This window comes from Triturus cristatus, chromosome 4_1, assembly GCF_964204655.1.
Source record: "Triturus cristatus chromosome 4_1, aTriCri1.1, whole genome shotgun sequence".
In the NCBI taxonomy this organism is placed as follows: Eukaryota; Metazoa; Chordata; class Amphibia; order Caudata; family Salamandridae; genus Triturus; species Triturus cristatus.
Window position 1 is genome coordinate 379,301,256 of NC_140585.1, and position 26,503 is coordinate 379,327,758.

General features: G+C 48.5%; 1 protein-coding gene across 1 annotated transcript in view; it reads left to right on the forward strand.

The window, feature by feature from the left end:
• SMC1B (structural maintenance of chromosomes 1B) overlaps window positions 1–26,503 on the forward strand; it is a 2,533,210-nt gene that overhangs the window by 697,173 nt on the left and 1,809,534 nt on the right. Inside the window, exon 8 of the mRNA XM_085652431.1 lies at window positions 21,416–21,498. Within this exon, the coding sequence (XP_085508557.1) occupies window positions 21,416–21,498 (83 nt within the window). The remainder of the gene's footprint in view (window positions 1–21,415; window positions 21,499–26,503) is intronic.

A 26,503-nucleotide genomic window follows, 5' to 3' on the forward strand; every position in this document is an offset into this window, starting at 1 on the left:
CGTCGTGTAATATTCTAGGGGGAACCCATCCAGCCCCGGAGCTTTATTTCGGGCCAGGGCACGCAGGGCCCGCGTCACATCCGCCGACACTAGTATGGCATCTAAGGCCTCCTTCTCTGTCCTCGTGATTGTTGGGAGAGGTAAAGGATCGAGAAAGCGATCCACTACATCCTGCGGGGTAGAGGTGGGGTCGCTATAGGTCTCGGCATAGTAGTCGCGGAAAGCCCCCAGAATCTCCGCTTGGGAGCGCACTAACACCCCCCCCAGGGTCCAGTATCTCGGTGATGGGCTTGACTTCCGTGTCTTGCCTGGCCAACCACGCCAGTAGAGTGCCCGTCTTGTCCCTCTCTCTATGCATCCGTGTAGCATAGGATCGGAAGTTGCACCTTCGCAGATCCACGGAGGCCGTTTGATAGGCCGTTTTGGCTTCTGCTATACGCCGCGTCTCCTCTTCGGACGTAGCGTCCCGTTTGGTGAGGGTCGCCAGGCGGTGTTCCGCGGTGGTGAGGGCCTGTTCCAATACGCGCTTAACGCCCGTTATTTGCCTCAGGCACTCTCCCCGGGCCACCACCTTAAACGCATCCCATTCCACTAATCTAGATGATGCTGTCCCCGAATTGCGTGTGAAATAGTCTTGGATGCTACCTTCCTGATCGTGACGAAAGATCTGGTCTGATAGACAGTCCCGCGGTAAGCGCCACGTGGGGACCGGTGGGTGTGGGGGCCGCCAGTGTAACTGGAGAATGTGAGCATCATGATCGGATATGATCCTGCCCAGGTAGTCTGTATGGGCGATCCTGGGCAGGATAGTCGCCGTACATAAGAAGCGGTCAAGTCGGACGCGCAAGTTGTGTGGGATGGAATGAAAGGAATACAAGCGGACCAGGGGGTGGCGCATCCGCCAGGCATCAGTGAGCGACCAGTGCGAAATCCAAGCCCGGAATCTAGTAGTTTGCTTGTGCGCCGGGGAATGCAGTGGAGGCGGGTGCGATCGGTCAAGGTTCAAGTCAAGTGAGCAATTATAGTCTCCTCCCAGGACCCAGGGTATAGAAGCAAATGGGGCAAGGACCCCTGTGAGATGGTCCCAAAACTTGTCTTGGTCAACATTAGGGGCGTAAATGCTACCGAGAAGTACTACCTGTCCGTCTAGAAGACCCTCCAGTAGCGCATATCTACCTTCTTTGTCGACCACTCTCCGAAGCTCCCGGAAGGGAGTTCCCGGTCGCACCCAGACCAGCGCCCCGCGTGCATACGCAGAATAGGTTGTGGCACACAGGAGACCCCTCCATTTCAACTGCAGTTTCCCGACCTCCTTTGCAATGAGATGCGTCTCTTGTAAAAAGACTATCGGGGTGTTGTGACGCTTCGCGTAGGAATACACCGCATATCGTTTGCGTGGAGTGTGAAGCCCCCTAACATTCAGGGTGAGGATGGTGACATCAGTGTGTGGCGTGTGATGCGTCATGGTCTGTGTCTGTTCGCCAAGCGCAGGGACTACGCCTAGTGAGGTGTGCATAACTCGGTCGCTCCAGGTGGCTAAGGGTGTCTGTGTCCCCCGACGCCGCGTAAGCATAAGTGGGAGATGGCTGGATCTGTTTCATTCCATTTGGGGGGTGGGAAAAGTGTGCAACTGGGGTATACAACTGAACCAATGGGGTCGGGGAACATCCCCAATGCCTAGGACCCATCATCAAGGACGGTGCGTCCAAACCTGTTTACCCACTTAAGGGGGATACAACAATATAAGAAGGGGGCGGCGGTGCATGCGTACTGGGCCAGAAACGAATCGGGCCATTAGTAGGAAAAATGGACGTTGCACCTGCTATAGCAGGTTACGAGATTAGGGCCGGGGTTCAATAGGTGGGGGAGAAAGTACATTTGGCTCAATGGTAGGTCCGGGAGTCCCCTCTTATTTCGCATGGGAGCCAGATTGTTCATCTAGGATGAGGTCCGCCGTCTGCGGAGTGACCACGGGGGGCGTCACGGAGTCCTCCCCCGTCCCTGTTCCATCACTGTCATTCTCCTCCTCCGAGGTAAAGATATGCGGTGGCCGATCAATGTCATCCGGTAGAGGAGATGCCTGCAGGTTGATCACTGCTTGCAAGGCCTCCCTCCGTTCTTTCACAATTTGCTCGAGGTCAGGAGAGTCCTGGGTGCGTGCACGAGCTCTGCCACTCACGCCCTCGCGTGGGCGCCGTTGCGACCGCCTTCCGGATCGTGGAGGCTTAGGATGCGGGTCTCTCGCGATCTCCGCCCTAGATTGTCGTGTGCAGTGCTGGTCCGCCCAATCTTGAGCTTCCGTGGCGTTCGTGAAAAACACAGTAGAGTCGGCGTAGACCACCCTGAGACGGGCCGGGAAAAGCAAGGAGTAGTGGATATTGTTCTCGCGCAGCCGTCTCTTTACATTCAGAAAGGAGGCCCGTTGTTGTTGAACTGCCCGTGCATAGTCGGGGAACACCATAACACGCTGGTTGTCGACCCGCAGGGTGCCCGCCACTCGTGCCGCGCGTAGCTCCGCATCTCTGTCGCGGAAGTGGAGGAATTTTGCTAGCAGCGGCCTCGGGGGCGCCCCTGGGGGCGGTCTGCGGGCCGGGACCCTGTGGGCTCGTTCCATAGAGAAGAATGCGGAGCGATCCTTATCCGGGGTGAAGGATTTCACCCAAGTCTCAAAGTATTGCAGGGGGTCTGTGCCTTCGATTCCTTCAGGTAGCCCTATTACGCGAATGTTGAAGCATCTTGAGCGCCCTTCTAAATCGTCCGCCCGCTCCTCCATGATGGTTAGGCGATGTAGCACCTCCTGGAGAGTCTGCTGGTGTTTATCGAGCGTTGGCTGTATGTCTTCCATCTTCTTCTCTCCGTCCTTTACTCTATCCACCAGCTTCCGATGGTCATCACGGATAAGGCTGATGTCCGTCGCTAGCGTCCCGAGCCGTTCCTCCATGGAGACTCTGGAGTGCTCTATGGCGGCCAGAACCTGGTCCAACTTGACGGAAACCGAGGAGTCAGGCGGCGGCTCCACCGCGCCCACCCATGTCCGGGCTCTGGGCATCTTCTCTGGGGCCGTCTCGGGAACCGCCGTCTGTTGGGTCCCCCGGGGCTTCCCCATGGTTGCGGTCGGGGTACGTCTGCTGGGGGGCACGGGCTCCCTCTCTTCCCGGGGAGGCAGGGGGGTCGTCTCGTCGCCGGTTTCGCTCTCACCAATGATTTGTGTCCCCACCGGGGCTCCTCGTACTCCGCCACCGGCCTCCCCAGCTCCACGTGATCCTCCGCGCCCGTCTGCTGGGGGATGCGGGCCCCCTCTCTTCCCGAGGAGGCAGGGGGGGCGCGTCTCGTCTCCGATCTCGCTCCCACCAATGATTAGTGCCCCCACCAGGGCTCTTCGTACTCCGCCACAGGCCTCCGTAGCTCCACAAGATCCTCCGCTATCCTGCCCCCGTCTGTGCGCTATGAGGAGGCCGCCGCCTGTCGATCCCGGGGACCGTTATTCAGAGCATGTGGGAGGTGTCGTCTCGTCTCGTGCCTTCTCTCGAAGCGAGCCCCCGCAGGGCACTCCACCGCTCGGTACTCTTCAATAGATCCCCAGGATGGCCACCCTCACTGGTAATGTCCGAATTCTGGGTGCCTTCCGGGGGTATGCCGTCCCGCAGGGTGGGGTATCCCGGGTATGATCCGGGAGGAATGGAGGCCGCTCTCCCCCAATACCGGCGTCCCCTGCTCTCAGTTACGGGCTCCAGGCCTCAATGTGGTGTTGTTCCGTCGGGCGCCATCTTAGGGTCAGGCGTCCCGATCCTGCCTCCAGACCCACCAGGGCTCCCCCCGCAGCTCCGCACTCACCGCGGATGTCGCAGCCTCCAGGCGCCCCCAGGGAAGGCGTCGTTTCTTGTCCGGTGTGCCTCGTCCTCTCAGCTGCGGGGCCGATTGCTGCGTGGGACGGGCACTGCAGGTGTCATGGCTGCTCTCTCTCTTCGTGTCTCTTCGTATCAGGGCAGGTAAGGGGACGCTCACGTTCACAACCTGTCTCCGGAGCTCCACCATCCATCAGCGGCATGCAGGTACTGGTCTAGGCTCAGTGGGGGTTCACAGGGTAGTTTTGCCGGCTGTACCCGCGGTCCAGTGGTCCTCCGGTCACTCGATCACGGACCTCAGGGTCCGCCCGCCGCCATCTTGCGATCCCAGGTCCCGGTCCGGAGCTGTACTGCGCCGCCACTCCGTTTCTCCCCTTCAGCGTTTCACCTCCGCGGAGCAGCCGATGCCCGGGACCCTCCGACGCCCAGGGGTGCGTTTTCCGGGGGGTGCAACGTCTGGAATTGACCCCTTGTCCGGCCCGATCGTGGAGCCCTAGCTAGATGCAGCCGCCATGGTAGCCGGCTTGGCCACGCCCCCCCCCACCCCCCCCAAGTCTGTTACTGTTGTCCCTCAAATACTGTCCAGCATACAAATTAGTCTGCTCAACAATCTCAGCCAAAACTACATCATCCATAAACAACTGAAAAAACTGTATAGGCAAAAATATTCACAATTTACTCTACACCCTGCGTCAACATAGAGACCAGCACTTCCAATGGGAAGCTGTGCAGCCCCAGGCTGCAATTCAGATGCCTCTTGCTGCACCATCCACCCACCAGTGTCCTCCTCTAAAACAGGCACATCATCTGCACTGAGAGTAGGTTCATCCGCACTGAGAGTAGCTTCATCATCAGATGATTCCTCGTGGACAAAAAACTCACTGCTAGAATCATGCACTTCCTCTTCTCCCTCAGACGCACTGTCAGTCTCATAATCATAGTCCGAGGGATATTCAAAAAGCATACCAACCACCTGCTGAGCAGTAATTCTGCGGCTAGCCATAGTCCTTACTAACAAAAGTAACTTGTCAAACAAGTCAACAACAACAAACACTTTGTAGAATAAGTAATAAACAAAATGTGGCTTTAGCAAAAAGACCTATATACTCCAAAACTATACAACTTACTTGCCAGAACCAGATAGACTCACCACCACCTACTCTGCAAAGACATAGCAAGGACCAACAATATCCCACAAAAAAAAAAAAAAAGAAAATTACATATAAGACAACGCAAAAGACATCGCAAAGAATTTCACACTCAAAACACAAACTAAATATGCTGCTGTTATGACTTACAAAAAATTCACTCATCCATGACAATACTCATTTGGAGTAAACACAACAAAAAATTTTTTTTTACCAAATAAATGCAACTACGCAAAACTGCAGATCAACCACTGCTGAAACTGCAAACAAGAACAAAAAGCTTAAAAAGGAGAAATTAAACATTGCAGTCACATATGCAAATAATGAACCAGTCCACACACAATCTACCAGCCAAGCTTTGAGGTAGGTGGGCCTAAAAGCACAAGTCAGATCTACCTCCAAGAGGGACAGAAACAGCCACAATATTCACCCCCATAAAGGGGAAAGTCCCTTGCCCACAGGGCCGCTCCCCACAAACATTTATATAAAAAAAACCCTGGTGGCCTAGTGGACCATCTAAAATATTTTTGGGCTGATCTACCCCCCTCTCCCCCTCCCCCCCAAATCCCCGAGGGGCGCAGAAACAGCCACACAAAATGCCCCTCAAAGTGGAGCGCCCCTTGCCTTGCCGCTCCCCGCATGCTTCACAAATAAAAAAAGAAAATCCCTGGTGTCTAGTGGGCATTCCTGCTGCACAATCCAAGAATGCCCAAAGAGGCATCGGAGGAAAGGAAAGCCCTTTCCTCTACTCCGATGCCTCTTTGATCAAAAAATCCCCCCTTCCCCTAGGAGAAACTCACCTTCTCCTGGAAGCGCTGTAAGCAAATAACTACCAGCGCTTCCAGTTTCATCTAATGATGTCAGCGCGCGATGCACACTGACGTCATTGGATGACATGGAGAACTGGGCTGCGGAAGGGATTCTGCTGTCCTCCCTGGTGGGGGCAGCATGAAGGGTGGCCCACGGTGGGAGCGCCAGTGCTTCCCTCTTGGGTGGGTGGTAGGACGGCCGGGAGCCAGCCTGAGCACACGCCCACTGTGTCTCAGGAAGGCTACCGGCCATCCTGAGCACAGAAGGGGTTAATGGCAACTGCAGCTCATCCGTTGAGCAGATGCATGCCGTGCGTGGGCTACTGATGCGCCAAAGGCAGGTCCGTCTCCGCCCATCTGTGTCTGGACCATGTCCGGCACCAGGAACCTTGGTTCTTCCCCTACCCAGTGCTGCCCTTTAAAACCCCTTTATTCTCTCAACCTCAGCTGCTGTACACCTCACTGTTGCCACGCCTGACCACACAACATGGAATGAGTGCTCACAAGCGCCTCCTGCAAGTTCTCATACACTCTTCCACACCCTTCATTCACCTCTTCTGCACCAATGGCACCCAACCCCACACACATTCACACAAACCAGCCACCCACTGACACAGGCCATAAATTACTCAAAACTTGCATGCGTTTTCCTTAACACCCATTTGCTCACCAAATGCGTCACGGCGATATGGGAACTAGTGCACGACCACGCTTCAGAGCAGCTCTTCGTCACAGAAACATTGCTAGACCCAACCTCTGCACGACATATCACTACATCCATCTTTGCCATCTTGAAGATTGCCTGGTAAGCCCATCAGCACAAGTGCAGAGGAAGAGTCATCATATTCAAAGATATCAGTAGCACCGCCTACGCAGACACACCCACCAGCAACACCTCACATTCAAGCTACGAATCGCAGCCAAGATCTCCCTGCATGGAACCCTTGTATTCAGACTAAAAGGACCCTGCACTAATTTCATTAGCGACATCACGGAATTCATTGCAAGCCTCGTCATCAACGCCAGCACGTTCATCCTCCTCGGAGACCTTCATTCACCTAGTAGACCACACCAAACAAAACTATGTAATGCGTAAAAGTCGATAGAATTACTAGCAGTTAGAAATTAACAGTTTAAGGACACTTCTGAAGCAGCTAGAGAGTCGAGACTCGGAAACTAGACCCTAGGATAGTCACTACCCTTGTGAGCACCGAAGTACCCAAGTTACCTAGCCCACGGGCTGCGGGTGCATAGGTGTGAACTTGCGTCGGGTTTCGTCGTGGACTTCTATGGATGCCTTAAGGAAAGTTGCTGACAGGCAGTCAGCGAAGAGTGTCCGGTGGACCCCAAGGTTGGGATCAAGAAGAGAGGATACCTGCAAGCAGAAGGGACAGAGTCAAGGTTACTAGCCAGTGACCACGTGGAACCAGGAAGGAACCAGGCGATGTCGTGAAGATTGCAGGTGAAGGTGAAGCTTGTCGCTGCAGCCACGGGGACCAGGAGACGTCAAGGACGACCAGGACCAGGAGGCGAGCTGTCCCACGAAGGCTCTTGCTGTCGGCGGCGTCTAAGTCGAACTAGGACTCACCAAGCCTTGGCAAGCGGAACCCACGAAGAACGGAGGACTTGCTTCTGGTGCAGACCAGGAAGGTCTGGGGTGCTTCTCCTTTACAGGGAAGCGGGAGCCAGTCTGGAGGAGCCAAACCAGCAGTGAAGATTTCAGGATGCGTCGTCACAAAGGCCACTAGCCAACGGGCAAGCAACCGGACAGACGCGGCAAGCAGGAAAATGCAGAAGGGCCCCACGCAGGACTCGTGGAGTGTGGGGGGCTGATCTTCGGTGCAGATGGTGCTTGGGGGTGGGGCTTCTCAATCCCCGGTGCACAACTTTGAGGGTGCCTCAGAAGCTGCGCTGGAAGATACTAGCCACTTTTCCCAGGTAGCCGGTCCCACGTCTCTCGTCGCCTCCACGGATCTCAGCTCGGCTGTGGATGTGGATCAGGGTCGGAGAAGTCTGGAAGTCAAGGCTCTGGTCGGGCTCTGCAGTCGGTCCCTCATAGAACTTCAGCAAAGCAAAGGGTAGTCTCTTGATGGTGCCTGTTTGCACAGGGTAGCCACTCCTTGGCCACAAGGGAGATTCTTCAGTCTTCTTCTTTCGTCGAATGTCGAAGGTCCAGAGTTTCTGTTCAAGTTGCAGGTTCAGGATAATCTAATCTCCTGGGGCTCAGCTACCACTCTTATACTAATCTGGGGGGCTGGGTTACCTGCTAGGTCACGCCTTATTGGTGGGACCTGGGAGGGGGGTGGTTACACCCCCTTCCCTTTGTCCAGTTTCGCGCCAGGTCTGGGGCTGGAGAGCCCCAGCACCGGTTTGAACTGGACTATGCACGGGACACCTTGTGTGCCCCAGGCATGTCTCATTCTATTCATCCCTCCCTGCCCCAATACACTAAGGCCTGTCTGGGGTGGTGCTCGCACCTCCCAAGGCAGGAAACCTATTGTCCAAGCCTCCCTTGCCGGGATCACTCCCAGCAGCAGGAGGTCAGACTCGTGTCCGTGGCAGCAGCATCCATTTTGTGATGCTGGGGCTCTGGTTAACTTTAACCGGGTAAGTAGGTTACAACATGTCTTCTCCCTCTAGAAGGGAGGGATAATATCCTCATCCCCAGAAAAGGGATGGGGGTATTATTCCAAAGTGTTAGACACCTTACACGACATGTTTTGATAAAGCCAAACCATAGTTACCATAACCGTTTAAGATTATAAGGCACTTTAAGAGTATTTGGTAGGCTATATCATAGAACAGCTATAAGGACATGGTTCCGAAAGCTGCAGACAGGCTCAGCTCATGCTAGAGCACCATCTCACATGTTACCAAGCACTCTGCCTCCAGGATTGTTAAGGCCTGCCATAGGAGTGGTTGATAGGTACACATGTGTCTATATGTAAGTTAGGTATAGGAATACTACACCTAAGCAAGGGGTGATTACACGACCTTGCCCCAGCTGAGTGATCAGCCAGTTGTGTCATAATGGAAGGCCAGGCCAGGGGTGGCATAATACATGCTGCTGCCCCTGGTAGGCCTACGGTACACCTATGCCCTGGGTACCTAAGGTACACTGTACAGGGGCCAATAAGGTGATCCTATCCAAATGGGTTATGCACCTAAAGTACATAGTATTCATTTAGAGAGAGAACAGCAGGGCTGTGGGTCTGATTAGCAGGCCCACAGCCACATCTAAGTCGAAAACCAGTAAAGCAAAAGCAAAAAGTGGGGGTGAACATAGAAAGCAGACCCTACTCTCCTACACCTTGGTTAGATCTATTCGCCACCGAAGAGAACGCGCAATGTCAGCAGTTCTGCGCGTTGGAATTTCCAAGGCGGCACTCTCTATGAGACGCTTTTTGTCGCGAGTGGAGTTGCAGTCTGTTGTACGCCTTTCCGCCTATACCACCTCTGCCCAGAGTGCTGAAGAAGATCAGGCGCGACCGGGCCCAAGTCATCTTGGTGGCTACGGATTGGGCACGAAGGTACTGGTATCCCGAGCTACTCAGTATGTCCATCGATCCCCCGATACGACTGCCTCTTCAGGAGGACCCTCTGTCGCAGCAGCAGGGGACGGTCCTCCACCCGAACCTGTCCAGCCTCCACCTCCATGCGTGGAGATTGAGCGGCGACAGTTGATGCCATTTGACTTGCCTCCTAAAGTCTGTGATGTCATTCTGGCAGCCAGGCGTCCCTCCACAAAGACGGTATATGCCTGCCGGTGGAACAAATTTGTGGGATGGTGCACAGCAAAGGCTGTGGATCCCCTTTCTGCCCCTCTTTCTGAGGTTCTCCTCTTTCTTCTTTTTTTGGCCCAGCAGGGCTCTGCTCTGGGCACCTTGAAAGGTTATCTTGCTGCAATCTCTGCTTTCTTAAGGCTTCCTGATCAGCCTTCTCTTTTCAAGTCCCCTGTTGTCTCCCGTTTTCTCAAAGGCATTACTCATATGTTCCCTCCTGTTCCATTCGTAATGCCTCAGTGGGACTTGAACCTTGTTCTTACTTTTCTGATGTGCGCTCCCTTTGAGCCCCTTCACAACTGTCCACTTCGTCTACTGACTCTGAAAACTGCCTTCCTGGTGGCTATCACCTCCGCTAGGCGGGTGAGTGAGCTCCAGGCTCTGTCAGCTAAGCCTCCTTCGTTTCGGTTCATCCGGATAAGGTTGACCTCCGGACCCGTCCTTCTTTCCTTCCTAAAGTCGTGACTCCCTTTCACATCGGGCAATCTGTCACACTGCCCACCTTCTTTCCGCCGCCGCATCCTTCAAAAGATGAAGAGAGGCTCCACCGTCTGGACCCAAAACGTGCGCTGTCATTGTATTTGGCCCGCACAAACCAGTTCCGGGTGGACGACCAACTTTTTGTTGGATATGTAGGTGCGAAGAAGGGTAAAGCTGTGCACAAGCGGACCATCTCGCAATGGGTCGTGTTGTGTATTAAACTCTGCTATTCTTTAGCGAAAAAGGTCCCTCCTGTTGGGCTGCGAGCCCATTCTACCCGGGCCACAGCGGCGACAACTGCCCTGGGACGGGGAGTCCCCTTGCAGGACATCTGTCAGGCGGCGACGTGGGCTTCATTGCACACGTTCGCCAAGCACTATTGTCTGGACAGCCAAGTCCGGAGAGATGGCCACTTTGGCCGTTCTGTTCTCCAGGACTTTCTGGTGTGATCTTGGTTCGCAGGCCCACCTCTGGGGTTGGTATTGCTGGGGTATCTACTCTAAGGTGAGGAATCTAACGTGTTTCTTTCAGATGAACAAGTTACTTACCTTCGGTAACGATATATCTGTAAGAAACATTAGTTAGTTAGATTCCTCACCGACCCACCCTGCCTCCCCGTTCTGCGAACCGACATCTAGGGTTGAGATTCCCCCTTTTCAGGGCCCTAGATTTTTTGGCACCAGTGTCGGTCTCTTGCATGGCTCAGCGTCCCTGGCGCGGAAAGCTATGTATAAGAACTGACGTCAGTGCGCAAGGGCGGAGTCTAAGTACTCGGCGGAGTCTTTCGTAGCGCGCGTTGCATCGCAAAATGTGATGCAGCGCGCGCTACGAAATTCGTTTTATTGATTTAATTGTTTACTTACCTGCAATTATCCATATTCCGGTTTTTAGAACCCCCCCGCCTTACCGCCCCACGGAACTCCCTCCACGGGCCGCGGCTGCAGACGGGGTCGCCTTCGCCAAAAATGCCGACTTGAGGCGCGCAAAGGCATCTACATCTACACCCTCTGAACGCTGTTTTTTGGGTGGCGGGGGGGGGTACCCTCCTGACCTACTCCAGTGGTCGGCACAATGCCCCCACGCGCCGCCGCCAATCTATTACACTCCTGCACTAGTCTGTCGGAGAGGCGTTGTTCCATAGGCCCCACTACCTCATTAACCACCCGGTAAATGGAGTCATCCACTGCATCAAAGAAGTCATCATTAAACGGTAGGTACTCCTGCACCTCCTCATAATACTCAGACTGATTAGCCATTACAGTAAAGGTAAGTATTCACAGGGATACACAACTACCACCCAAGGTCCCTGACAAGAATAGAGGAATACACCTCAAACACGCAGGTATAGTATTAGCGCAGGCCGGAGGCTGCAAGGATTAAGGTAGCCCAGAGGGATACAAAATAGGGGTGCACCACAACCCACAACGCGCACACACCCTCAGGGAAAACCCGACCGGGTATCTACCTCCCCAGCGCGTTGGATAAACAATGATGTGCCCAGCAATACAAGAAACGCCCGCGCAATGCGTGGGAATCAGCAAGGGGCATGCAGCGCTGTTGTCAGCGCGTCATCCGCGATTACAATACCGCACTACGGACTCCCACCGGGGCGTTCAAAGTTCTGGGGCATACACTCCGCAATGCGGACCTCAGCGTGAGGTAGCAGGGGCAAGGCTCAATGACCGTTACTCTCGCAGCGCGCTCCTGATCTGAAGAGCCGCGCCGCTTGAGCAACGAGACGTACGAGTCCCCCTAGCGGCTGAGAATGACGCCGCATCAGCAGGGAAGCCGGCCGCGTAAGGAGCGAGACGCGTTCCCGCAGCCGGCACGGGGAGCTGAAAAGCAAACAGCAATAGAATCCCACAGCGCTAACAAATAAGCTAAGCGCGCAATCGTTACACCAACGAAATATACCAAGACTGGAGAGGAAAAATAAACGTGTACTCATCTGGCTGAAGCAGCGAAGAAAGAGGATGGGAGGAAGTTGACAGAGGACTTTGTATACGGTTATGGACACAAATGATGGACTACGTTATAGTATGCCTCCCTGGTTGTAGGGAGTTGTCGTTTTTTGTATGTTGTTATTATCATGATTACGATAAAATCTCTCTGGCTGCTGTGTTTTGTTCCGAATAAAGTGAAGAGAGTAGAAAGCATAATCCGAAGCCTCCGGTCTTGACATAGAATCAAAGCTTTCCATTCAGCCTGCTGTGAGTGGCACAATCTGCTAAGGATTGTTTAAATAGTTTTTTGGGTTGGATCTCTTCATTTTTCATGACACCGCGTACTGCTGCACATGCGGCTGAGTATCGTTTATTGCCAACCACAGGCTGAGCTAAACCATCAGGATATGTTATAATCATATTGAGCAAGTGGCATAATTTCTCTGGGCACAGAGTATTCTTGTTCATATTTGGCAAATTCTTGTAGTTGCAAAGTGGGTCAAAGAAATAGTCAACATTGGTAACTGTTAAGGAGATCGCCCATTGTATCTGTCTTGGATGTAAGGCATTTGCGTTAGGAACACTTGCCTTGGTTACAGTCTCTAAGGCTGGAGTTGGGGTTACCACTGTTATGCGTTTCCCCTGTGCCAACAGTCTTTCCTTTGTAACAGCTTTCTGAACTGCAGTCCATATTTTTTCTGTTGATGCAAAACACATTTCAGCATTAGAGTATAAATGCGATTTATTAGCAGTCGGCACAGTATGACACTCATTAAAGTTGACATATGTATAACCACTGGACCCTTTCCTTCAATTATGTGGCTTACCAAGTTGTGTTGACACAAGTTTGTAAGTGTCTGGATGTAAACATGTCAGTTTGAAGTGTTTTGAAAACCTGTGTGTGTCCTGATGTCCAATGTGTACTAAAAAAGTCAGGATGAATTAAGTCGCACAACGGTTTAATCTGTTGTGCATAGTCTGGTATATATGTTCTACCAAAGTTCAAGAAGCCCAAAAGTGATTGTAGCTTTTTTTATGGTGTCCCGTGGTTGCAAGAGAACACATTTCTGCAAGAAATGTGGTGCAAGGATTTTGCCTTCATTGAATAATTTGTATCCAAAGAAAAGCAGGGCTCGAAAAATCCGAAAAATGGTACTAGTCCTGCAGGTCTAGTGCCTTGGAAAATCCCCTCGACCTCACTTCAACCTACTTGACCTCAGTCTTCGAAAACATAGCAAAATTGACAAGATAACAAGATTTAAAGGCATCTTTATTGCTCATTCCCTTTGTGAGCAATAAAAATGCCTTTAAATCTTGTTATCTTGTTACTTTTGCTTTGTTTTCACAGACAGAGGACAAAAGTTAGTTTCTCTTCCTACTCGCCAGAAAGGGCGAGTAGGACCTAAAAATGGCTCGTCCTCATCAATTCTCCCTCGCAAATTCGAGCGGGCGAGTGGATTTGTCGAGCCCTGAAACGGACACTTAGATAAGCAGTCTTTGTTTTTTGTAAATAGAATTTGTAGCCATGAAGTCAGCAGAATTTTCTCTAGACCCCTAAAGTGTTAACCACTGTTAGGCACTATTGGCAGAAATAACTTTTGGAAATGTCCAATTTGGCTCTATGTTTTTTTCACTATATTGTTCGTTAGAGCGGTGATATGTGAATTGTGAAGTGCAAAAGTGTGTGTATAGCTGTTTATATGTCTGTAGTCTAAGACTAAGTGAGAGGGATGGTCTGGTTTAGCTACTGGAAATAATGGATTGTTAATTGCTAAAATACAAGGCTCTATTACGCCTTGATACTCCAATTTTAATAGAATTTCCCTTAATGGTTGCTTTGTTTCAAGTTTAATTGGATATTGTGGTTGCACTTGCACTTGTCCTTATGTTTATAAAGTGATAAGACCAGTCTGTATCCTAGCCTACATGATTGCGATATAATGGTGGGGCTTGTACAAGAGCCCATTCCATGACCTACTCTTGTTAAACAACTTCAGTGACAAGAACAGGGAATGAAGGTATGATTACAACTTCTCCTTGTGGCACTTTTTTTTTTTAACAATCTTAGCCGGGCAATCCACTTCAACCAAGAGAATGTGATAGGTGGTTGTTAAATTTTCTCTGAACATTACTTTAATAGTACGCGGTACATCGCCCTCAATTTGGAAGTTCAAATCATAAAGTCTGTTGGAATGGTGACCCGCTGATCTGGTGTTTCAACTTGAATAAATTAATTTGGTGCTCTCAAAATGTGAAACTCTTGAAGATTCCAGCAAACTGTTGTTACCTCTGTTTCGCTATCTACCAGTGTCAATACCCACGTCTTGTTCTGAAGGAGTGTTCTCAATATGTGTGACATATTTAGTCGAAATACCTGCAACTTTCCTCTATCTGAATTGGGGTTTTCGTTGTGGAAGATTCTCTTCCTGTTTTATGATGGTGTCAGACGAGCGATGTGAGTCCTTTCTCGGTTCAACATACTCTTCATGCCTGCATTCGGGTCGCTCCGCTCTCTATGAGTGTTTGTCAGGTAAGTCCTGAAAGGAATGAGAAGGACATGTATCATTGTACTGATACCCATCAGGCTGTTGAAGTATATCACAGTTGTGGACTCTAGTTGTAGAGATCCACCCTGTGTTTTTGTTTTATTTTTATTTTTGTTTGTCCCAGTGTTTTTTTTGAAGACTCAGGTGCCTGCTTGGTATTATATTTATCAGAATTGCCTTTAAGCTGTCGCTTATTGGGTCTGGCTACCAAGTTATCTAGACCTGTAGTGGTATAGGTTTAAGCAATAGTTTTTGGTAATTCTCACTCCTGGTCCACAATGGGAACCTGCGCGACAAGTTGGCTTATAGCCAGTGCTGCTGTCTCTCCTTTAATATTACTTTAAATAATTGAGAAAACTGTAGCAAAGTTGCTTATTAAGTTAATTCCCAAAATCCAGAACAGAAGCAGCCCCATATTCATTTAGAATTTCTTTGGGGACCTCAGCAGAACAGCAGTAGATGGTGAAGCATGTGTTATGGTATATATGATAGCTAAGACTGTCCCCCAGGTGGCACAATCTTCAACTGGGGGAACCATACCAAGTGGTAAGCACATAGTTAGAATTCTATGTTTGTCTTAAGGTTCCATATGGGAAAACACTGCTTCAAGATGATTTATTTTTTGTGCCGTCCAAAACGGAATTTCCTCCTGTGTGGTGGGAACGTAACCCATAATTGCATTAATAGTTACTGGACTAATTGCAGACACTGCTAAGTGTGGCCTCCCTGCTTGAACAGCCCTTGCTGGGACTGCCCTTATTGTATGCATAACGAACTGTGTAAACGTTGGTGTAGTCTAACTAGACCTGTGTAAGGAGCACGAAGGTCTGCATTATGATGCTAAGTTTGGGTACGGTGCATAGCCAACTCAGACTTGCCAAGTCGCCCCTTCATTGCTGAGGGTACCGAGTCTTACATTGTTTAGTGGATGTAGGAGGGCACCTTGTAGCCAATTCTGATGTTCCTGATATGCCAATAGTATTTCTAACTCTTCATAAGCTCTATATTTGGCTGGTTTTGCAGATGGATTGTATGTGTGGAATATCTGTGAAGTGACATCGGCTGCAGGAAAGTGAACCCAAGAATAGAATACCTCAGTTTTGTATGCTTTGTGGGCCTCAACCACGAAAGTACCCCCCCTTCCAGGAGGGAGGGCTTGTTGTAGTAATAGTGCTGTACCAACATGTCTACAGCTAACAGGAAAGATAGCTGCTAGCACCATATTTAATTAATAGAACTTGAAGGTTCTAGAATACTGTAATGGGGTAATCTGTTTAAAGGTTCAAGCTTTATCAACCTTCAGACAAAAATGGGGGTTTCCTATGAAGCTGAGGAGGATTAATCCCTACACCATGGACATCTCCGTATAAGGTGAAAAGGGGACTTTGGGCACATGCAAGAACTACTCAGGATACTCATTAAATAAGTACCTGGCCTAGAATGTTGGTGATGCCATGTTATACGGTTCCTACAAATTAGGTAGGACTGTGTATCTGGACAACATAAACATCAGAATATGGGGACTCAGTCCACACATATCATCAGAAGTAAAATACGAATCTGGCTTTTCATACATTTATTGGAACAATTGAATTCTTGTATAGAAAGTATGAGCTGCAATTATTAGACAAATGAAACAAAGCGCTGTAACCAGCGTAATGAGAATGGTGGAAAAGATAAACAATCCAACCAAGATGACGTTACTATGTGATTATACTCCTATCTAACACTACCTATACTACACTACCTAGTACTCTCTGCCAGCTCCGATAAAGTAGCCTAACCCTCATACCTGAGTATGATGTATCAGGAAGCCGGACTGTGTAGAGAAGATTATCGTTTCTTGCCGAAACTTGTCAGAGTCAGTAGGGCTGCATCCCAGCAGACGTGTTCCTCCATGAATGTAGCACTGAGGCTGTTAATATCATAACAGCACAGTTTCAATCTCACTGTGTCAGAGGTGCAGAGCTGATGCGTTGGTTTGTCTGGAGCCTTAGAGTTGTCTCCAACCAGACAACCAAATGCAAGGGCATCACGTTTTATGTTCTTAGCCTTGGACAGAGTGTACAAACAACATGATAATACATACTAAGAAATTACCTGCATGTACAACAGCTTCCAAGTACATTATTGTGTAAGTGCAAGACATGTAAAAAGTCACCATTAGAAAAAGATGCCAAACAAAAACATGAAACTAAAATAGAGACTCAGAGCAGGCACTGATGTACCTCACTAAGAACGATAATGTTCTTTTTGAGTTCAAAAGATGGAGTCTCAAGGTAGGCAACAATTATGATAAGTTAACTTACTTATAACTCCCTAGAATTTGATACTGGGTAGCCAGAGCCTGTCATTTAAAGTGTCCCTCGTGGGTTGCAGCACTTATTGTGTCACACTGAGTGTGAGAAAGTAAAACATGTCTCCCAGCCTGCAGCTGCAGACTGGTAAAGCAGATTTAAACTTCTAACTCAGCTTTGTCATTTAAACGAATGACAAAGTACAGACCTCCCTTTTTAATATATAAAAGACACTCCTGGGGGAGCGGTATCAAGTCCTAAGGCAAAATGCTGTATATTAAAAAGTAGGACATATATTTACATATGACATGACAGTAAAAACCCAAAATTGCTGTTTTTACTGTGAAAATGCTATTAAGTTAACACTGCAAAGTATCAATAGAATCGTTACATTAAACCTCAGTTGATGTCCAAGTCTAATTTAATGTAATCTTTCAGTTAAAGGCCACTTTAGAAAGTTGCCACTCTGTTGCCCAAATTTTCCATTAGATACAAGACAGCCTTATGTCTTCCTGGGAAGAGGTTTTTCCAGGAAATGAAAAAATAGCAGCCCTCCATTAGAAAAGGTGTTACCTAGCCATGGCAGGAAGCCACAGGGTGTGAGCCCAAAAGGCAAGGTTCAAAGGGAAAGCCGTCTTTAATGGTTAATGGTGGACACATATCAGAGGAGCTGCTCTTTTGTTCCTGCAGACAGGTTGGCTTCAGGGACAGAGAGGGGGAAAACCATTGCCAAACCAGTTTTCCTGTAGGTGTGTAGCTCTTAGATAGGCTCACCTCTAGGTTGGGCTGGCAAGCTCCACACACAGAGAAGGGTCCTGCCATCCTGGTAGTTGGCATAATATTGCACTTTGGGATAGCTTAATGCCTCACATTGCAGGAAGATGTCATCAGGCAAGATTGGACCTAGTAGCTCATTTACTAGTAGTCACCCACCACATCTTGTGAGGGCATGTTGTGAGCATAAAGTGGCACCCAGACCTCAGATCGCGTCTGGACTTGAGACAGTACAGAAGAAGAACTGCCCTGCTGTTCCCTGGACCTGGCAAAGAGGCTACTACAACGACTGGACTGCATCTGCTGCTCTGGGTAAGCAAAGAGAGGACTGTTCCTGTGGTGTCCTGCTCGTGGAAGTCGTCCTTGAGCCCCAGATGGAAGATGTGTACTTCAAGCGTAAGCTAGTGGTCTTCCTGATATAACCCAAGGCCCACAAAAGCTGAAGAGGCTATCTTTGCACAGTTGGTAGCCACACTTGTTTGTTGGCCATGGACAGCTGAAGCGCAGCCCTGGAAACCAAACCCTGACACTCAAAAGGTGCACCAAGTCTGCAGGAGAGTCAGTAAAGTGTGCTTTGGTCGCTCAAGACGGACACTAGCTGCAGTTAAAGGGAACCGATGGTTGTGCTGCAAGCGGAGACCAGTAGGCCAGTGGCAACTATATTTTTGCGTGTAATTCACCTGAAATTTGAGGGACATCAACCTGCGCAGCCAAAGTCACCCGATCGTGTTCGTGGACTGAGGGGTGGCCTCAGGGAGTCCCCAAATGACTGGAGCAGCATCTTCAGCATGCTGTATCCCTTGCATCTGGACTACTCTATTGAGGTCTGTGGTGATTTGCCCATAGTTCCTGGAACTGAACTAAAGATTGCTTTGACTGCAAGGTAACAATCCTGCTGAGCCCTACTGGCCCCCTTGACGTGCTCCCTGCCGTAGTTAGTCACCCAAAGCAGGCCGGGGCAACCAAACACAACTTTACAAACGTTTTCAAAGTGACCGATAACCGTGGTAGTTGCCAATGCTTGTTTATTTTTTTCAGTGATTTACTTAAAAATTCAAATCTCTGGAACCCTCGGGTGGATATTTTTTTTTTTTTGCCTACAAATTCATAAAGATCCATTTTTAAGATCTTAAGGTCTGACTGCTCGAAACTGCAGCTGCTAAGGGTTAAGCTAAGGTCTTACAAAACGAGCCTGACTGGACCCAAGACAGGTTTGTGAGTTTATTACACATACATTTCACATTTCCACACCATATAATGAACTGCATTTCCTCACAACCATGTACACCGCTGCACTGACCCTTAACTAGGTTTCTGTTATAAAAGTACCACATGCATGGAAACATTGGTACATACAAATCTTCACGGTAGAAAAGAAAATGAAGCAGATTTTGGTGGGCAACTCTACTCTCCTAATGTTTATCCAAAGTGACTGCTGCACTGATCATGAGACATCAAAGCCTTATTTCGGATGAATACTTCTAGCCGCAGATTTCTCATCATTAGAATATCCTGAGGTGTCAGTCTGGATCTGGAGAATTCTTCCATCAATGCCCACGTGCACCAGATGCCCTTCCATGAAGTTAATCTATACTGATGAGCACTGAGACAAATTTGTTGCTTAGTGTGGTGGAATTCAAACTTTCTAATGTTCCTTCCTTTGTTCTTTTGTTATCCCAGCAAGACCTCATGGGAGCATGGTAAAATATTATTTATTGGGCCTTTCTATGTTTATGCGCCTTTGTTTAAGTCAACGATTGTCATGGGTTTTATAAATAGGTGTTACTCACATATCTCCTTTCCCAAAAATGTTTCTTGCCATTTCTTTTGTGCAAGCCCTTGTAGCCTATGCACAGCTGCTCATTGAGGATCTTGACACTAAAGGCTGTCTTTTTAATTACCATTATATCAGTACAGTGTATGAGGATTCTGCATGCTCTTTCAGTGCAGCCGCCTTACACCTCCTCCTTTCTGGGCAAATTGGTACTGAGGACCAGAGCGACTTTACTACCAAAGATTATGACTCCCTTCCATGTTTGCCAGTCGATCATTTATCCAGCGTTTGTTGTCCTGCCTCACCCCTCGAAAAAGGAAGGGGGCTCCATTGCTTTGACCCGACGAGGGCTCTGAGCTTTAACATCGACCACACAAAGTTCCATTGCGTGGATGACCGGATCTTTATGATATTTTCTGGGTCAAAGAAGGGCAAGGCAGTGCAAAAGAGGACCTAGTCAACGTGTAAACACATCTGCATCAAAATCCGCTACATACTGATTAAGAAGCTGCCCTTGAATGCCCACTCCAACAGTGTGAAGGTCACTACTACCGCTTCGGCATGAGGAGTAACTGTTTTGTGTATTTGCCAGCCTAATACGTGGGTGTCAGTGTATACGTTCATGAAACCCTACTGCTGTGACAGTCAGGTCCAATGGGAAAGTCCCCCCTCAGTTCTGCAGTACTTTTTGGTCTAAGGCCATTCCTAAGACCTTCCACATTTGGGGACTTCTGCTACAGGAATATTCCAAAGGTGAGGAATATGTGGTTAGAAGCATCCATGGGTAGTAGAGTTACTTACCTTTGGTAACAGTCTTTCTGGTGGATACTCTATCTAACCTCAGATTCCTTACTGACATCTCAAGTGCCCATTAAAATAAATTGTTGCTGATTTCTATCTCAAAATATCCCAACTTGAGAATTCAACCCATTGTCTCAGACATTTTTTCTACCCTTTACATCTGAAGATACAGAGGGTGAAAGACAGAAAAAACTGATGTCAGATCACTGGAATTGCGTTTACATGGTGGTCTACTCCCTCGCTTCTGTGAGGTATGGTTTCATACGGCATCACCTTCTGACGCTAGGGCATTACTGAAAGAATTCTCTGCATCAAGACACTTAGGGATATTCAATATGTGAGAAATCTGCAGTTAAAGTATACGCCAGAAAGTGCCTTACCAAAGTTTGTACCTTGTTCTTGGGAATTGAAAAGTCACTTACACAGACAGGGAAATATTTTTGTGACGAGCCATTTTTTTGTTTGCGAGTTTCTACACCATTTAAACCAGACCAAACTACCAAGCTTCATCTGGCTTTAACCAAAGAATAAGAATAAATTACCCATTCATTTTCAATATTTCCCGTGGAAATATAACTATTTACTCACTCAAATCTAGAATGATGAGAAAATACCAATCTGAGCTTGTCGAAGGGCAGTTGAGGCATACAAGCAAAGCAGCCCATGAAGGATTCAAATATTTCCTTTACCCCTTGGTGAATCAGGTGTCATCTATTGTGTTTAACTGGATCAAGTGTCTCATTGTTAGCTGTATGACAAACTCAATTCCTTGATTCACCCTCCACACAAATCCTTTCAACTTGGTCTTGCTCTTTCTCATAATGAAGCAATTGCTCTTCTAACCAAATTAGTATATTTGGGCACATTAGTAAGACTTCTGTGAAGGCCTGGGCTTTCTCCAATATTGGGGAACTATATTTACAGTTAAGTAACATAATTCCCCTTCTTTTAATGAGCATTGTGCTCCTGGCCCTAGATCCTCCTTTGTCTTTTTAATATTTCCCTAACCCCACCCTAGCATAGTTGTGCATTAATAAACATATTTTGTGTAGAATCAGCACAAAATGGTCTGTTCTAAGATGGAGCCTATAGTGCATGTGGGTGAGAATGGATTGTGCATGAGCTGTGCCATGTGTATAAGTCAAAATAAAGAGAGGCTGTAAATTACCACAAAAAAGCATGATTGTGATGAATTAGTAATTTCTCTTTTGTTTAGGGAAACTATAAGCAGAACGAAGAACAAATTAATGATCACAAAAAACGAATTGAGAAGTTGGAGGAGTATATCAATAAATGCACGTATGTTAATAATTTTTATAACTACTCTTGTTTTCTGTTTAATATATGAAATTGAGTTTCTGTAAAAGCATGAAATAGATTGAATACTTCTTTGAATTGTCTGTATATGCTGATTCAAATGTTTTCTAGTGATTATGAAGTCTTGCCTTGTGGAAGATCAAAACTACTTAGTGTTAGTTCACGCTATTCTGTTTTGTCTGCCTAGTTACATACATTTAGAATCTACATTTCTTTAAGTCCCTTCATAAACAGCTGGTTGTCTGTCTGTACGGGGGCAATATAAAGGACTTCCTTGGGGGTCAACTACCCCTCCTGTTACCTCCAGTAAGTCCGACACAGTGGGATTGCTCAGAGGGCTTTGGAAGCCATGTCCTCCTTTCTCCACCACTCTGCAAACGCGGCTTCTGGTGCACTACTGGTTGGGGATAAAGTCCACTTTACTCCTGAGGGACCTTGGGGGCCAAGAAGTCCTCCTGGTACCTCCTGTAAGTCCTACACCGCGGGATTCCTGAGAGCTGGTCGGAGGCCCGCCCCTTTCTCCACCACTCTTGCAAACGTGTTTTCTACTTAAAAAACCATAAAAAATTCAGTGGAAACAAACAAAGTTTACAGGGACGTTATAGTTAGTAATTAGCATTTAAAAAACTTTAGAAGTTCACTGAAAAAAACAAAGGTTACAGAGATGTTGTAGTTAGGAAATAGAACGAAAAAACCTCTGAAAAAAACAAAGATTACAGGGACGGTATAGTTAGGCTCAGATTTCACTCGTACAGAACCAGTGAAATTCAGCTGTTATAGTTAGTGAGCTAACTATAACTCGCTCCCCTCCAATGCACTACTCAAGACCTCACATATTACGTCACTCATGACATGATCAGTGAATATATGTATATATATATCTCTCTCTCTCTCTATATATATATATATATATATCTATATATATATCATTTTTTTAAACTGGTGATAGATTGGAGTAACACTTTCATTAGGGTATTATATTCAAACTAAGAAGCAAGCAGAAAGACTTCATCACACTTTGGAGGAGTATTTGAGGTAATTTACTGATGCCACACTTACAAACTATAAGGCTTTGTTTCCGACTGCTGATTTTGTGCCTTATAGTCCTAAGAATTCTTCTACCAGTTTAGCTTGTTTTGTCCTTTTCTGGGTTTCCTCCCAGAGTTAGTTTCTGAAGCAGAGCCGACTGAAGGAGTTTCCAGGCAGCGAAGATTGGTTCTCTTTACTAGACAATACTTCAATTTTTGCTAAGCCCTGCACACTATGGCCCTTTCACCATTTTACATGTCGTAAATTCTGTTACTGTCCGAGGTTTTACACGTGACATTAGTGGACACCAAATCAATTTGGTGGGTTTTTTTTATACTGTTTTGTGTCTCGCCTTTAACTAATCATATTGGAAGGGGTTCCAGAATATATTGAAATAAATATGCAGTTTACACTTCTGTCATCACCACCCACTGTACGCTGTTACTTACAAAGGTTTTAACATGTCGGCAACCTGCTTCTCAGGTTGACATTCCTATATTTGTTCTAAAAAAAAAATCACCTCCATTTATTCAGATCTAGTCTTTTGGAGATGGGCGTTGTGGGAAGGCGGAATCTGACTATATGGTTGCCCCCAACTTTTTGCCTGGTATTTGGATGGTTTTTGACTAGTCTGACTGGGATCCTGCTATCCAGGACCCCAGCCTATCTGCTTCCTCCCTAAAACTGATGTGAGTACCCTAGGTCCATTCCAATTGGATACTGAGGACACCCTATCAGGCCCTTGTATATGGTACCCAGGGCATGGGTCCCTCAGAGGCCTACTAGGGGCTGCAGCACTTATTGTGCCACCCCTGGGACAGCCATACCAAATGACACCACCAGACCACTACTGTAGTCTGGGTAAGGTGGTGCTTGCACTCCTTACAGGGATATAGGTATCCTGTATCCCACTTAATACAACACATATATCCTCATAGGTCACCCCTAAAGCAGGCCTTGCTAATCCTACAAGGCAGGGTGCTGAGATATGTGTGAGGGGGGACCCCTACCTGAGTAGGGCCCCTCTGCGACCTTCGTAAAATCATTGCTGGGTTGTTTGTAGTGTAGCCATACCATATACTCTTAACCGCATTATAAGTATATCGCGAAAGCGTGATAACTTGAGAATGGCTACACAGAACCATATCGTGTTTGGTGTCAAACATGTAGGAATCATACCCCCAATCCAGCCATGGGACTGAGGGCATGATTCCCCCCTGCTAGAGGGGCGATATGGGAAAAGCGGCAGAATTTAGACACCAATTTAAAAGTGCACACGTAGTACAAAATGGATGCTACCCGCCACCCACACGACTCTGGCTGCCTGTTGCTGGGCAGAACTCCAGCCACGGCAGCTGGACAATAGGGATCCTGTTGCAGGGAGGTGTTCCCACCTCCCCAGACAGACTATGTGGATTGGAACTGGGTGGGTGCACCATAGGATGCCTTTCAGAGTTGCACGTAGGCTTCTCCAGTGCCTACATTCGGCATACACCGCCTGGAACCGGTTCAGGGGCATCCTGTCCCGGCGGGAAACACACAAAGGGGAGAGGGTGTAGCCACCCTTTCCCGCCTGACCTCTCATTGGTGGGCTCTGATCTGGACACTCCCCTAATCTTTGGATAAAGGTGAATACTGGGTCTCCAGAGCCTCAGATTATTCTTGAACTTCACAGACTTGAATTTCGACTTGCTGCCGCACAGCTGACTGAAGAAATCTCCCTTGGGGTAAAGGAGTTACCCCCCTGCTTGGCAGGCACCTGAAACACTGCAAGTGACCCGGTTGGAACCTCGCTGCTCCTACGGACATCGACGACCCTTTCCTACCTTGAGGTGGGTTTCCAAGCATCCCAGAGGCCAGTGAGTGTGCACAGCGAAGCTCAGCACCGTGGACCCTGTGGGTGCCGAGATCCCCAATACCCCAGGACACCGGCCACCTCTTGCACAGCACCCGACCCCGACGAGTGGGGAAGTTGTGGTTTGGCCCATTATTGAGCCAACCTCTCAGCATCATCTGTGCCAAAGATCGACGCCCTAGCCCCCTCCGGCGACCCGTGGGCGCATCTTTACGCACGCCAAATTGCTGCCTCCCGCGGTCCCTTGTCTCTCGACTTGTGGGCCCTAGCGGAGGTCAATCTTCGATTCCAAGAGTTCCCCTGGTTGCTCCATGCCTGCTCTTCAGTCTCCTTGCTGGAGACCTCGCTCAGGCCTCGTGGGTCTGCACCAGTAGCAGTTTTGTGTTTCTTGCGTGGGTTGCGGTTGCCAAGGCTTAGTGGATCCAATCCGGACACTAACACCGCAGCGACCCTCATCCTTTGTGGGACAGTCGCCCTCCAGAAGCTGGCCTTCCTTGACGCCTCCTGGACCCCGTGGCTGACGATCCAAGCTACACCTCTTCCACCTGGAAGCACCCGACATTGAAGGGCTCCTTCTCTTGAGCCTCCTGGTCACTGTGCGGTGACCCAGACTCTGTCCCCTCTGCTTTCAGGTCCTTCTCTACAAGATCTACATTTTCGTTCTTCACGACAAAGACGACGCTTCTGGCTAGCAGCAGTTCTTCACGTTTTGCCATTGAAAATCAGCCCGCGACCCGACATCGAAAATGACCTATGCACCCTGCTTTCCTGGGGCAGGTAACAGTGGTACCTCGGTACTCTCGTGGGTGTGGACCCTTCAAAAGCTTAACTCTAAAGTATTGAACTTGAACTTCTGCCAGAAGTGTTTTTAAACTTGTAAAATTCAACCGCGACATTCTCCGTAGGCTTTAATAGAGATCCCAACAGTAGCTTTAGCCACTGCACGCGTCTCCCGTGGGTCCCCTTCCTCACAACCTTGGGTGGTTTCCCAAGGGGCCAGCGACCCTAAATGCCCTAGGCATTGTCTGTAGAATTGTCGTGGTTCTCATACCACTTTTTTGATATATGGTTTGGTCCCCCCCTGGGGCCCTGTGATTCCAGTGCTATTTATTGTAACTATCAATGCTTGTTTGAATTGTATCTTCACCTCTAGCCTCATAAAGAGACTAGTGGGGTTATTCCTAGAATAAATACATATATTTTATATATATACCTGTGTGGACTACTCTTTCATTTGGTTATTCAAGAGGTTATCTATGGTAAAACAATAAGCTTAACACTCCTTCAAGACTAAGCCTGAAGGCTGCTCTCCACAGCTACCACTAGGATAGCTTTCTTTAACCCCTTCAGTGCCCATGACGAGCTGGACTCGTCATGGGCTGCGGTGGCGCTGTGCCCATGACGAGTCCAGCTCGTCATGAACTCCGCCCGCTAATAAAAAGCGCGGCACTGGGCGGGGAAAGGGGCGGGCATGCAAGGGGTTAAAGGTTGTCTTTAACCTATCACCATAAGAGTCGAATTGGACTGGTACAAGGTGTCCCCTATGACTAGAGGACAGCATATGCCAGGCCAACTTCTCACAGGCGTGGAGGTAGTATACTGTTACAACTTCCCACACTATTCATCCTACATTTGTACCCTTCCCCCTGAGTGTCCCTTTCACATTTCACCTGATCTTATTTTTTTTTTTTTTATAAAACCGTTTTTATTGCAGAACAATAATAGCAGCAGCATACATTCTTACTTTGCCTGCATCGCTGTCAACAATGCCATATGTCCCGTGGCCATTTAGACAGCCGTACACAGCTCATGAGCCCACATCCCGGAGGCCGGGCAGCGATGTTCAGGGTATCATTATACTGAACTGTATTTTGAACTTTACTTTTGCCGCTAACACGGTAGGGTGGCTACGTTCCGCTTTAGAGTTTTCCCCCTCCCCGTCCCCAACACTGCCCCTCCCCCATCCCATTCCCCGTCCCCCTTTCACCTGATCTTATTGTGCTCAGTCCTGTACCCTAAGCATTTTACCCAACCTTAAATCGAGGTTACACCACCTGTGCATTTCGCCCGCATTTCTGCAATCTGCCCAATGTCCTCTGCATG